Below are 15792 nucleotides of genomic sequence, written 5' to 3' on the forward strand. Positions count from 1 at the left end.
AATACTAGTTCTGAATCTGCGATATTATTCGCTGTAGATATTAATCCTTTTACTCTTTTTATTTTACAAATATTTATACGAGTGTAATTCAATGACTAATATCTGAAACACATGGGTTAAAATTCTATATGACTTTCAATGTTTTTTAATTAATATTATTTTAGGAGATTGTAATAATTATAATTCCAATCAATCATCATATATTTTTTTAATCTTACGGATGAATTGAAATGGAGCTAGGTCTTGAATATACAAGCATAATAGACGAGTAGTAGGTATAAGTCGCTGATTAATAAGTTTTTCAATTTCTATCGTGTTTGGGAGATAATAATTAATAGTAATTATATAATTATAATTTCTATCGATCATCACAGATTAGCTTTACCTAGATTTTTTTAATCTTACTGATGAATATCGGGATGATTAATTAAAATCGAGCTAGGTCGTACATATTAGGTATTAAAAACTTTTTCAGTGTATAAATAAATAATAATATTTTATCCATACAATAGTCAATCTAAAAAAAATAGATACATATCTATTTTAATTTTAATTTATATACTGAAGAGATTATTAAAAATAAATTAATAAATAAAATAGCTCAATTAAATTATATTAACGAGTTCTAAACAATACAAAATATAGTTTAAGCATTCTCTAATAGCAAGTTATCTATAATCTTACTTCCAGTAGACTCCCGGGTGATTGATTACAACGTACTTGTAAAAAACAAATAGAAAAAAAACGTAGAGCATAAAAAATAAAAAGTTTAGTGAAGATGATCTGGTGAATTTGTGTGTGGTTGTTGACATAAAATAGCCAAAGTGTTGGGCGGGATGGAGCCGCCGGGCGGATTTGCGGCTTCGCCGTGGGCGGCTGTGCTTGCCGGCCACCACGTGCCGCCCGCCATGCAGCACGACTACCCGCACGCGCACGCGCACGCGCATTCACACGCGCATGCGCACGGGCCCGCGCCCATGCCCATGGACCTACATGTTCCGCAGCCCTTTCCCTACTATCGGTAAGTTTTTTTTAATTTACAACCTTATCAATTTTTTTCAAGTGTGTATTATTAGGTCATATATTTGACAAATGTCAGTAGTTTTAATAAATTATCGAATATTTTTAATTAAAATATATTAAATGCTTAACCATATTGTGATTAAATGTTAGTATTTTAACATAAAACGATAATTTGTGTTGCATTTAAATTATGCGTTATAATGAAAAATCAAAGATATTTTTTTTTTAATTTTTGAATCGTATATAAATTTAAGTAAATATATAATGATAGTAGATATGCGGGGTCGGAAGTCGAAAATAGTACCAACTCTTTGAACATATTTATAAAAAAAAATCTATTAATGTGTGCAAAAAATAAACCGGAGTAATGATTAGTATATCTAACGTATATCCGTATCGCATGTTTTAGAGCTAATAGTAAACTCAAATTTTCCATCTTTTTCTAAATTATGAATAATTATGAAATGGATAGCTCTCAAACTGACTGTGTTAACGCAAATAGAGTATAGAATTATGCAATATATTTGAATTAAATTACGATCATTGTGCTCTAACAGGTTAACCCAACGCGTCAAAAAAGTTAGGACAAAATTACCTAAAAGTAAAGGATGTATTACTAATATATAATAATATTATTTTTGTAAAATAAATTTTCGAGTGGTATTTTTTAAATTACTGCTCTCTTACTTTCGACTTGATATTCAATTTTAAGAAAGATTTAAGGTGCATCAGATTGAAAAATAAAATACAAAATATTCTAGTAAAATCATAATAGCACAATAGAAAAAACTAGTTTTAGATAAAATGATTAAGTAATATATCTGATATCAATAGATTTTGAAAAAATGTTAAAGCTAGAAATATTGAGACTTTTTAATATTAATTTGTAAAAAAAATTGTTGCAGCAGCATTTCAATTTTTGATATCCAAAAATTACTGCCATAATTTTAAGATAGTTCAAAAAATTCCAATGCAATTCCATTACGCTATTTAGTATTATCTTGGAATAAAATACGAATTTGATTAAAATAAGCTATTAATTTACCCTGAATTTTCCTGATCTGTATATAAAAAATATGATAGTGTGAAACATTTGTTGCAGTAGTGACAATTTTTCTCCCTTCAGAAAAATATATTATTTTTTACATAATGTGAAATACACAATACAAATTTTAGAAAATTTCTACAGTCAGAAAAGCGAGTTATGCGGTGCTTCTTAAAAGCTGCAATTTCTAAAAAAAATAGTAAATTTTTAATTTTAATATTAGATTTAAAATAACGTATGAGTAGATTGTCTGAAACAGATTTAATAACAAATGTCGACGTGAATAATTAAAAATTCTCTACAGATTTGTTAAGGCAAATTTTTTAGAAGGAATAAAGTAAATAGTTTTTCAAAATTATAAATTGCCGCTGAAATTCCGTATGATCTCGACTTTGCGGTTGTAAAGATAAGGAAAATCTAGTAGTGTAGTACTCGAAAAAACTTATGTTTAAACAACATTTATAAAATGATAAATAATAGATATATAATGTGAAAAAATACAAAGAAATACTAGCGAAATTTATAAGATCTGATTGTTGTAAATTAATTAAACATATTTTTTTATTATATTCTATTCATATTTTTTTATTATATTCTATTTTTATTATAACTTAAAGTACAAAAAAAAAACAAAAAAGATCTGTTGTAAAATCCGCTAAATTTTTCTTCTATAAATTATCATATGAATACGATTGTGCAAATCTACACTTTTGTACAATGTGTCCTTAAATACACTATCTAAAATTATTCCTAAAATATCTAGTAATAAATCTATTTATATTAAATCTCTACTTCTTGTTAAAATACTGCAGAGATACATTATTTTCTAAGTATTCATTCTTCATGTTTTCTTACTTTTTTCCAATCATTATTGAAATGTAGTAATTACATCATATTTTTTTTTGCCATAAATATAGTTGTTTAGGTTGTAATTCCAGTACATGTTTGAGCCTTCTTCTTTCTATATCCGATCAATGGAAATGCTTATGTACATATATTTGTATAAGTAATATATTCGCTTGTGAGCCTTTTAGGCGCCCCGCCGCGTTCAATATTCAACATAGCCGTCAATCATCAGATCATGTTAGTACTCGATGAAGAGATCACGCACTATGTATGTCAACGGTCGTAAATCATAATCGTTGAAAATTCAATCTAGCGTCTACGTATGAAAAATTCGCGAGTATAAAAATATATTTTTTGTCAAGTTTTCTTGGAAAAATGTTTTTTTTTATATATTTACATACCTTAATATTTAAATCTAATATAAAACATATGTTATGCATATATAAATAGTTTACATACATTATGTAAATAATATATTTCATTAGTCGTTGTTGAAAGGTAGTGAAATTGATATTGAGAACAGATAATATACTAATACAATTACATGCTGCGTATGTTTAATATTAGGATAAAAAGCATTTATTTATTTATGAAAGCATAAAAATATTATTAGTCGATTGAATGTAGTACAAAAAAAATTAATGAATTAATTTAAAAAATGCAGTTAAATTAAAATTAAATAATAGTTTAGGGAAAAAAATTATTGAGTTTTTTTTTGTTAAAATTAATAACTATTATATAACTAATTTTACTAAAATTAAAAAAGAATAATATAAAATTGTATTTATTGCTTAAAAGTAATACAACTCGTTGTCTTAATATTTTTGAGAAGGAGAAAGAGGACAATTTATGCGCACAATATATACAATAAAATGTGCATTTATTATAGGGATTTTTTAAAAACATTTTTCTTAATAAAAAACGTATTTTCTGCCTGAAAACAAATTATTTCTGCATTTAAATTAACACACAAAATTTTGATGTCATATTCGTATCCACTGTAGAGTGGGTACATGTAACCAATATGTATTAAAAATAAAAAAATGCTTTAGTAATTTGTTTCTATTTATTTATATAATGAAAAAATATTATTTTATTTTTCTTGAAGTTAATCTGAATCTGAACCATGAATTTTTCAATACGTAAAAACATTTTATTAACCTCAAAGGTAATAGGTTTTATTTAAAAAAAATATTTATTTAATATTACTAACATTATTTTAAAGCGAAAATAGTTTGTTTCTAGGCACAAAGTAATTATTTTAATACATATATATTTCCGAATATTTTCCAGTTAGGTTGTACTTAGATCGTTGTATTTTTCGCTCATCTATGACAAGCTAAAAATTGATATTTTTTTACTAATTACATTTTTTAATTAAATTAAATTAAATTATTATGTATATAAATTAAATTATTTACAAGGGCAAAAGTTTAAAAAATGGCTTACCGGATCGCAATTATGAAACTTAAATAATTAGCTTTGGTGAATAATTGAGCGAAAGTCTTCTCGTCTGCACCACTTCGTATCCCAATAAAGAATACATATTCTTCTACGCTTAATACGCTCATACCTAAAAAGTAGAAGCGATATTGTTTCACTAGATAATATACATTTGATACCGCGTAAAATTCCACCTGGAGGTTATCAGGAAAGTTTTTCGGGCCGTTTATTTTTATCTTGTATACGAACGATACTTGAAAATTAAAAAAATACGCCCTTATCTGAGGTTTTAAATTATTACATACAATTATTATTTAAAAAATTACACAAAGATAAATATTTCGATAGGTAATATTTTTAAAAAGTAAGCAAACTTTGCCGTCGCTTCTTTAAAGTGTAGGTACAGTTAGTAACATAGGATGGAAATCTAGCGTTAAATAAAATGCCTTACACCTAGATTTTTGGAATACATCATGAAACATTGCTTTAAATGGCTTTCTACCATTGCGGCCCTTAGACTGATATTAAATAGAAAGAGCGCGCTTACTACAAAATTAAAAAAAAGAATCAAACCCATCTTAACATATGCCTGTCCGGTGTATAATAACACCATTTATACTGCTGCTTTAAAATTGCAAGTCATGAAAAATAAAACTATATAATAATATACAATACACAATCAAAGAAAATTGTCATTGTCTTACCAGAAAATATTATAAAAATATTTTGTGTAAACATATTAACTCACTAATCTCATTTACATTAAATTTAAATGTAAACAACAAGTACTAAAGCATATATTGCTTTAGAGGCATATTACTTTAGAACACATATCAATGGTTCCAGAGCAAATAAATGTCATAAAATTAGCACTTAATTCATTGTATTTTATTTTTTCTTAAGCTTGAGTAGTAAATGATTTATATTGTAAGCATCTACGTTTTATTTTATATTATATAGTAGTTAATTACAAAATTGTAAACATGAGAAGCAATACGTGTAAAGTAGCATCAGCATGATGCATATTTCATGCGGAATTTTGCAATGTAAACTGAAAATTTTTTTCACAAAAATTATTATTTTTCTTAAAAAATATTAAAATATAAAATACACCTAGCTAGAAATATTATGTCCAATTCATTCAAAATAAATGAATATGTAAAGTCAATTATTTAAACTTAGTAATTTTAATGAAAATTAAGAAAAGTCAAGCAGGATTTACCAATTCAGTTAAATGTTTTTCTTTTATTCTTATTAGATATTTTCTTGGATTCTTATAGGTATGAAAAGTTTTTGGGGTTTAATTGCATACAACGAAATATTTAACCCCATAATAGTTGTAGTGTGAAATATCATAGAAATTTATTATATGATTTTTATTTAACTGTTCAACAGAAACAAGTTTATTACTTTTGAGAATATAAAATTTTTTTGGACATTTTTTAGGACTTCTAAGGGTTTAATTTTTTTTTCTAAATATTTTTTCAATATACCTGCTTTATAAGATAAGTAACCACTACTACAAATGATTTGTTTTCACAGTAAATTAATATTTGTAGGCCTTTAAATTTTTCAAGTGAATCTTAAAAACTATTTGGTTTTGTCGGTAACAATATAATTATTGGATTAGGATGTTGTTACGTCAAACAATGCTTTGATTTAAATTAATAATTGAAGGGATATTATTTTAATTTTAGATCTTATATTGTTGTCATTTAAACAATTACAACAAATTAAGAAGTGTGAATACATTGATAATTAACATTAAAATGCCAGTTTTCTATACCCTATAAGAAAACACATAACCTGATCGATGAGCTAATAGATCGATAGCGAGTTGACTGACCGACCAAATCATGTCATGATTTATTTGTCTTTGTGGTTTGTTTCGTTTTTGCTTTGGGCTGGTCGGCCGGGCCCTTATGTGGCGAAGGGCTGGGCGTTGGGCGACCGACCTGTCAAAAAACTGTCGCCGCGTCTGTCAGCCGAGCCGCTTCAGGTAGGGACTCACCACAATGCTCGTTATCCATCTCTTCTCGCTTTTTGCGAACACCATTGGTCTGGGAATTTCACTTTGCCTGACCGACGATTATCGATTTCATTCAAATGCAATCGATCGATACTCAAAACAAAACTAATTTAATTACGTCGGACCTGGATTCCAGATGCGAAATGGTTTTTATCCACTTTTCCGATTTCATGGAATGTGCGAAATCTAAAGGGATTGAATATTTATGATCTGTTTTTCACATTTAAGCATTAGGTTTACTAAACCAACAATAAAAGAGTTTTGTATAATTTTAATAGATTTAACGGATTTCCATAATATCGGAATTTTGTGGCTCAACTACAGTTGGCACAAATAGAAAATTTTTAAATGCTAATACATACTATGTATTCTACTACAACTTATCGAAATATATATTAAAGGTAACTTAATTGTATTTACACAATTTTCCATAAATTCATCTTCAATCATTTTCGGCAAGTTTTGTTGGACCAACAGCATGGGTTTCGTCCCTCCAGATTATTATTACTAACCTTCTGTCTTTCACCAAAACAGTGATAAAATCCATTAATGTGGAAATTCAAGTAGACGTTGTATATACAAATTTTGAAAAGGCTTTCAACAAGGTTTGTCATAAGATATTATTAAAAAAAAATGTCGGACCTCGGTTTCTCGGATGATTTAACTCGGTTATTTTCAATTTATTTGAGCGATTGTAGATAGTTTCTAACATATGGCAACTGATTGTCTAAATAATATTTCGTTTATTAGAAACATAATAATTATATTTTATGGATGGATAATTAGCGCCCAGTATTTTATTTATGCAATTTTTTCGGAAACGAGTTTTTTTAAATGGCAAAATAGGTGATGCGCGGCAAAATATCCTACCTTAAACGATATTTGCAGCAATGAATCTCATAAGTTAGCAATTATTGTATGAATGGATTTAGTAATAATTGATGTATTATATTGTATTGTTTATTTATTGTTTTAAAATAAATATTAGTATGTATTAAATATTAGATAAAACCACCCACCCAGACAGATAATTTACTTTTTTATGATTGTGATATTTTTTCTTGCAGTGAGCTTAAAATTTTGTTTCTTAAACGGTTATAGTTAATTATTGTTTTACATTTCACCAGTTATTTAGAAACTATTGGGAACTATATCACAGTTAACTCAGCTCTTATTATCTTTACTGTTTTAATGCAACCCATAAGTGACGCTTTTGCTTGTCGGAGCATATTATGATACAATAGTCAAATTCGGTATTTATTGATCCGCGTGTCGTGATCACAATATAGTCAGTCGTGTCGTGACTAGTGTATCACGATTGCGGTTCACGCGTGTCGTGAAAATTTCTGTAATCGGTTGAAAAAAGCAACACAAAACACAGCAAAGTTATGTCAAATGATTGATATAATCGTGTGTGGCAAGAGCATAGGAAAACACAAAAAACAAATTGTGTTTTTGCACAAATTTTTTAGATTAGTTTTAAAAGTGCCATATTTTTGAATAACGGCAGTTTTAAATCATCATTTTTCAATATTATTATTTTATAAAATACTCCAAAATCATTTTATTTTACATTGCTTTAAAAAATCATTATTGAAAATAACTACAGAAATTGAGTTTATACAATATCAAATGTAAATTACTAAAAATACTTCATTAACTGTAAATAATCCTTATTGTCATGTAGGTAAATCCAGTCTAGTTAAATGTGCAATGTGTTGTATATTAGGTAATTCAGAAATTAATTTCGTTTCTTAAGTAAAAAAATGATTTAAATGCTTATTTGTATCTTGTTGATTTAAAATTAAATTTATTTTAAAAAATATATGTAAGCTTTCATTACCATCAAGTTTTAGAGGCTTTGATTCAAAATATTTCAAAAGCTTCATTTTCACAAAGTCTGCATTTTTATTCTTCTAGGAAGTGTTGCATTAATCGAGATAAATAATAATCAGAAGGATCAAGGTCTGGAGAAAAAGTGGATGAGATAAAACCGTCCAGTAAAATTTTTTAATTTTATTGAGAGTAACTTCTACTTCATTCAAACGATCAAGCTGATCACAATTGAAACTTTTTGTTATTGTTTGGCCAGGTTTAAAAGTATCGTAATGCACAATCCTTTTGCTATACCACAATACTCATAAAACATATTTTTTACAGTAAATAGCCATTTTTTTAAATTTCGGAATGTGAGATTCAAATGTATATAACCAAAGATATAATAGCTACGTACATAGGTATTAACACCAAAGTACGACTGATAATTAAAACTTAAATTTAAAAAAAACTTAAAAACTTTATACTTAATATAATACATATAATTTAATCAAGTATAAATATGAAAATATTAAAATAAAATATTTTTTTAAACTAAATTTTGTGGTAAAAAACGATTCAAAGGAATAGAACAATTTTATCTTTATGATAAGCATATTGTTTTAATTTAGGTAAATTTATACAATAAACTTATTATTGTAGAATGCAAAGAGTATTTTAAGCGTTATTTTTTTCTTCTTGACCTTGTTACATATTAAAATGAAAGTTTTCTTTTTTTAGATATTTTTTTTTGAATTACATGCTATGAAAATATTTTTAAATATTTACTTAGCTAATTGAATTTAATTATTATTTATGTTGTTATTACATAACACGCGAAAATTTTGAGCGGTTAATTTTTTTGCAGCACGTCTCCGCAGTATAATATAATGCTAAAACGAGTGACCGCATAATGGACGTCCGATGCGACGAGATAAGTGCGTACGGAATAAATTCGCCATAAATTAAAAAGCGGCGCACGGGGCAATGTGAAATTTACAAACAATCCTCAATCTGAGCAGATGCTATTATCGATTTGATCAATTGCCTTCGGCCGCATTGTCTCCGGCTGCTGCCTTGTTTAATTGCCCACCACAATGCGTATTGACTGGGCTTACGAGCTTATCTTTGACCATATTTACAATTATTGTCAATATTGACATGTGTATATATAAATACTTACATAAATACATATGGTATTATTATTCTTAACGATTAGATTGTATCAATAATATTAACAGTGTATTAATATATTTGAGCTCCACCTGCAAAATACGATTGTGCAAAACGTAGTGATGGTTTGATTTCGTATTTTAATTTAAATATGTATAATAGTTAGGCTCCCTAATAATGGTAGTAGGTTTGTATCAAAAACTAGCAAAATATTAATATAAATAACTTCAAGCATATTTTTAATATATACCTAGTCCCTTCTGGACTTTAATTACAGATAAAACTAATATAGCCATTCTATCAACTAAAAGGTTACAGGTAGCAAAGACATTTTTCTTAACCATATCGATTATAGAATTTACAGTTGCAGCAACCACCTTCTAACTAGAAATAATATATTTTGACTCAAATGTTGTCAAGCAATGTTTTTATTATTTTTATTTCAGTACTACCTGCTCTGAATGCAGCTGTGAATTTAGCGGGTTAAACTTATTTTTTGTCTTATATAAATTCCATTTTAGCAAAAAAACATTCTATGAGAATTCTTGCGAATTTTAAAAATTACTCAAGCAGTTAGAAATCATCATTTTGAATTATTTTTTAGAAATCTAAAAAAATAATTAATTAGAAGCACTACATATGACCTTTGAATATAAACATTATTCCTACCCTTAACATTGACATGCAACTATATAACATAGCGCTTCAACCCTATGTGTCACAGCATGGACATTTCAATCGGCAATATATTTTTTCCAGCTCTTAGACGTAAAAAAAAATACAACACAATGGGTGGTAAAAAGTAATAAAAAACGACGTCAAAATTATCCACGATCAAATAACTTTCATCATTTCTTTAATTGTCTAGTTTCGGTATTGCTCAGCCCATTTCAGCTCGTTCTTTATATACACATTTTTCTGAAAATCACAGATTTGCAACGTTTGAGTTCTGTTCACCACATGTAATAAAATTCGTGGGTCTTAACTTACGACTTCTAAGAGACGATTAACACACCTGTCATTTCTTGGTCTAGAGTGTTAACGTATTCAGGACATCGTTACGTTAACAATTATTTCGTTTACTGACTATTATTATAATCTGATTTAGTGTGAATTTACTAAAATTATATCTGTTTTTTTAACCTTCACTTAAATCGCGATTTCCAGCATTTATAAAATGCTTACATAATATTATAATCTAATTAAGAATATAGAAAGTATATAACGGAAAATTAAAACATAAATAACGCATACAACAAGACATTTGATTTCTCCGCACTAGAATTATATTGCGAATATTTTTTAATAAAACGTTTTAATAGACATAGTAGTTAATTGAATTTGTTGTAAATAATTTACAATTAATAAAAAAATGCATATATATTATTAGCCCGTTTTTGATGGTTTTTGTAGCATTGTTGCACACTGAAACGCTTTAAGCTAACTCATTTTATGTTCAAGTAGTAAATTTACAGTAATATCAATACATTTAATACATACATATATCGTGCTGGTTTTATGTTTTATTTTTATATAATATTAAATATATATTCATCCTTCAAAATTGATGAATACCTATTCATTTAAAATACATATTTAACATACAGCAATATACTCAATTGTCCATATACGCGCAAGGCAATCTATATTCTCTGTATATAGTTAAAACAAAAGGATACACCGAATCGATATCTATTTAAATCGATCGCAATATTGGCATTATATTGTAATAAATGCAATTTTATTATTCATTGAATCCGGTTCAAACGTACGCCGCGCCATTTGCAATAATTTTCCATCGGCCATATCAGTTAGCAGCCATTCAATTAGGAGTAAGTTTTTCTCTTAGATGGCTAACTTTATCGTTCTTACTATCCTTCTATATATTTAGTAAATATATTAACAGTTTAATCAAATGAGCTTTAAGCTCTTTATAAATTGATAATCATATATATTTTATTGTTCCATTATTTTCCAATAGCTTATGTGCCTTATATTATATATAAAAATATACTTTTATACTTGTATTCGCTTGTAAAATACACTGACTCGAGTTCGATAATTATAGTCGGTTTTAATTGCAATGAAGGCGAACTACTTTTCTCACGGTACCATATGATGCGATAAATGTTAATGCCTCATTGTAAGCATTAATTACTAAAACAAACAATGTCTACGGCGGATTGATCACATTGTTGCGAACCGTGTCCGGCCAGAGACATGCTCCTGATGAGGTCCCTTTGGCCCTTTTAAGTACCCTTTCGTGTACAATCGGCGGGTACATTGCGTGTGTATGTATTATTGGCTTCGAGTATGCTGGTACAATTCTGTACACATCGAACCGACTAATGACAGGGTTTACAAAAAGTAATTATTTAATTATTAAAATAAAAAAATCCAATTTACATTTTATAGTGTATAATCATTAAATTAGTTATTAACATTGATTTACACAAGTAATTGTATAAAATTTATATATAGTAGAAAATTAATAATCCATGCACAAAGTTGCATTTACTTCTTAATACAGGTAAAATAAACATATGGTGGGTTATAATTTAATATTATTATTTCAATTTATCATTGATAAATATTTAAATTCATTTATTAACTAATAAACTCTAACAGAATTATATATAATAGTACTTCATTATTATTTTTATTAATGTTAGAAAATTAAATAGAATAGTAATTAAAAAATCAAGATTATTTATGCATATGTTCTTTAATTGTTAAAATTTGAACAAATTTGAGTCGTGGCTAATTGTAAATTATTTACGTAAAATTAGGTCTATACACTTTTGAAAACATAAATTGTTTTTCCCGTTATAGGATTTACATATTATGCAAAAATTATCCATGGATTTTTGATTGAAGATGAGAACTTTTTAACCTTAAATAACTAAATGGCACAATATAATATAGACCTGAAATTTATTATTTTTAAATATTGTATTGAAAAAACGTATCGAAAATGGTAATGATTAATTTTTGTACTTGGGAGATTGTAAGGTTAAAGAGGGAAGGAGGATTATTTAATTTGCATAACCTAAAACATTATTCGAAAATAATAATATATTTATTATTTTCAAATTTAAAATTATTTTCAATTTTAAATCATAAATATATTTTTAGTGTAATGATTTTTTTAAAATATCGTATCATTTTCATCCTTAAGCGGAGAACATTTAAACCCAAAATTATTATTTTTTCAACTTTTGTTATTAATAATCATACACGGCTAATATTTATGTTATCTATTAAAATATCACAATTAAAGCAAGAAATAAATAAATAGGTTTTTATTATTTTAATTTCATTAAAACTCAAATTAAAATAGGGTTACTTCGTACCTCATTCCGGTCCTTGATCCTAATTTCTAGATTTTGGTACTCGAAAGTCTAGCAAAGTGTATACATATTTTCTTATGATAAATATGTATGATATTATAAAATGTCTGGATCTTTTGCAATTTATTTATATAAACGAGCACGATTTACGTTGTATTAGTCGCAGACTATTGACCTGAAAGACCTGGCTTTGAAACCCAGATGGACCATAATGTTTTTCAATTTATATCGTGTCTAGAAAATCATATTAGGTCTACCTAAATTTTCCTAATCACGGATAAATTAATTAAAGTCAAACTAATTCGTACATATAAAGTATTGAAAATTATTTAATAATGATCTACTTCAGCTCATAAACAATATCTAGTACGTATTAAAATTAAAATTAAAATCATTTTTGTACTAAACATAATGTTATTTATTTCACTTATTAACCCTAATAAGTAAACACCTTCACCGTTTATTACGTTTTTACTATTGAGAACTATTATATGTTGTTGTTAGTTCCCACTTATTTAGTGATCATGAACGTGACATTTCCTTCTTAAAATTCACATTTTGTTTTTTGACAACATAATTTCCAATGTCATTGATAATGATTTTCAACAATAGTTTCTAGCTTTGCACTTGTCGGAATTAGAATTTGATTATATTTGCAACATACACTGCAAACACATCCTTGCTGCAACTGTGGTCTGACTGCTTTGACACGTCATGCGGAACCAAACGGAAATGGCAGTGTTGCCTAACGAGTAACATTTTCAACGTGTCGTCAAAAAATAAAAATACAAAATATTTTTTTCTTTATTTTAAAAGATTATCTTGTGGTTAATATTATTATTTTCGTACATACTTAACCGAAAAATGCTAGTAAATTATTTACTTTATTTCTGAATTTATATATAGTGACTCATTTTAATACATACATATATATAATATAAAATAATCTTGAGCCGCTTACATCCCTATATAGTAGTGAGCACTAGAAAGTAAAAGGAGACAGTTTGCAAGCACAGCACGCAGCTTTACTCCAATTAGTAGATGAGCAAAGATTCGCCATATATTATTGTCCCTTTGTACTTAACCTAAGCATATCGTGGCCATGTACTCGGCAAATGCCCTTTTTACTTTGTTTATCATATTAATTTATTGAATTAGCACGAACGAGCCAAATTGGCCATGTCCATTCGTACACCATTGCGCATTTATATAGTTCATTACTGGGCCATTACCATAATTGCTTTCCTTCGACTACAGTTTGTTATGCCTTTCTGCCTGTGGGAATATGACTTATAAAAGTGATAGTTCAAAAGTATTTTAAATTAGCTTTTAAATAAGCGATTTTAAACTTGATCTCCGAGAATGGTAGATTCGAGTAAAACGCATGTTGGTAATTGTTTTCGTGGTACCAGCCGGCGAGCTTCCGAAAGCACGTGCCTCAATAAATATCGGCAAAAGTGGTCATGTCTGGTCAAAAAGAACTGGGGTCTTCCGCTTTGGTGAAATTAAGGGGTCGAAACGACAATGTTGCCCGAAAATCGAAAATAATCAATGCAGTATTATTTGCCGAACAAAGTTTTTTACGAGATTCAAGTAGGCGGAGAATTTATTAAATTTAATTGAAAGAATTTTCGATTTTACTGAATACTGAAAGGCCAGGTAGCTTAATTGGTAAAGCACATGTTAAGCGTGAGTCAGAATCTGGTCTTTAATTATTCCACTCGTATGTCTCAAGAAAAGGACATGTTCGAAAATTAACCATTTGTGTAAACGATAAATAAATAATAAAAATGTCAATGTGAATGTACTACAATTAATTAGTCGAGTACGTATGGGTAATGGACCGATTGAACAAAACCTGTGTTTTATAAAGGTAAAATTTATTCATGGGATTCTTAGAACGGAGCGTAGCATTGCTGCTGTAAAACATCTACAAAATGTCTATCAAACCATCAAATTGCAAATGAGACTGACGAGCACACGAACGGGGCGAGGGATAAAAAACTTTGAAAGGATTTGAACGCAGGTTGATGTTATCAGAAATGACAATCTATTGTTATGTCAGAGCTTTCTAAACTGTTCTTTGAAATAGCATAACTTCATTAAAAATATTTTTTTCATTTATTATAATATTGAAACATTTAATCAATATTAAAATAATATATAAATAGAAAAACATATGTTAAAAAAAAATTGGACAGTTTATATTAAAAATAGAAAACTAGGCAAATATGAGAATGAACAATATATTGAAAATTTAATTTAATTTAAAAAAAGTTTCGAATTCTTTCAATTGTGTAAGGTAAAAAATGCGAATCTCTGTGACGCGCGCGGGTGTGTTCAATGTACAAAAGGAAAAAAGGTTTAAAGCAAAGAAAAAACTGGGATTGATACAAGAACGTGTGCTGCTGATGTTCCTTTATAGGATCATATGCTTTTCAATGGCGCTCCTTTATGGTTATAACATTGAGTCACTAAACCTTTTTACGGGGATGCGGAAAGTTCCGCATAGCAACATCAATTCGAATAAAATATTCTGAAAATTTAAGGATAGCCGTTTTAAATTGAAAAATTAAAGGATCTTTTAACTATGTAATGTTAATTTTTTCATTTTGCGCAAGCAGTTCCGTTGTATTGTATAAGTTATTATAATACGCCTGTCATTAGGAGAAAAATTAAAGTGCAAAATTTTTCTGATGATAACATAATACATTAATATAGAAATAACACAAATTAATAAGCTAATATTAATATTAGGTAATTTCGAAATAAATGTTGTTTTATAACAAAAGTAAAATATCACTATTAAATGTTTATTTCTAAATATGTAACCTTCTTTCACCTCTCAATCAATTTTTTAATTCCATTAGCATAACACGTTGAAGGCTTTGATTCAAAATATTGCGATAGCCCCCTTTCACATCGTCTACATTATTATTTTTTTCCGTCTAGGAAGTGTTGCAACGATCTAAATAAATGGTTTTCAGAAGGAGCAAGGTTTGGAGAATAGGGTGGATAATATAAAATAATCTAGCCTAGTTCCTTGATTTTTTTGAAAATCAATTTCG

General features: G+C 27.7%; 1 protein-coding gene across 2 annotated transcripts in view; it reads left to right on the forward strand.

Annotated features, from left to right (window-relative positions):
* Positions 1-717: 717 nt before the first annotated feature.
* The window catches only part of trh (PAS domain-containing protein trachealess), a 221874-nt gene continuing 206799 nt past the window's right edge, over positions 718-15792 (forward strand). For both annotated transcript variants that reach the window (XM_088191700.1, XM_088191701.1), the window contains exon 1: positions 718-1021. In XM_088191700.1, coding sequence (XP_088047826.1) covers positions 837-1021 — 185 coding nt within the window. In that variant the 5' untranslated portion in view covers positions 718-836. The remainder of the gene's footprint in view (positions 1022-15792) is intronic.

Source organism: Plectrocnemia conspersa, unplaced genomic scaffold (assembly GCF_051122295.1).
Source record: "Plectrocnemia conspersa isolate PC_06_02 unplaced genomic scaffold, ASM5112229v1 ptg000009l, whole genome shotgun sequence".
NCBI classification, from domain to species: domain Eukaryota; kingdom Metazoa; phylum Arthropoda; class Insecta; order Trichoptera; family Polycentropodidae; genus Plectrocnemia; species Plectrocnemia conspersa.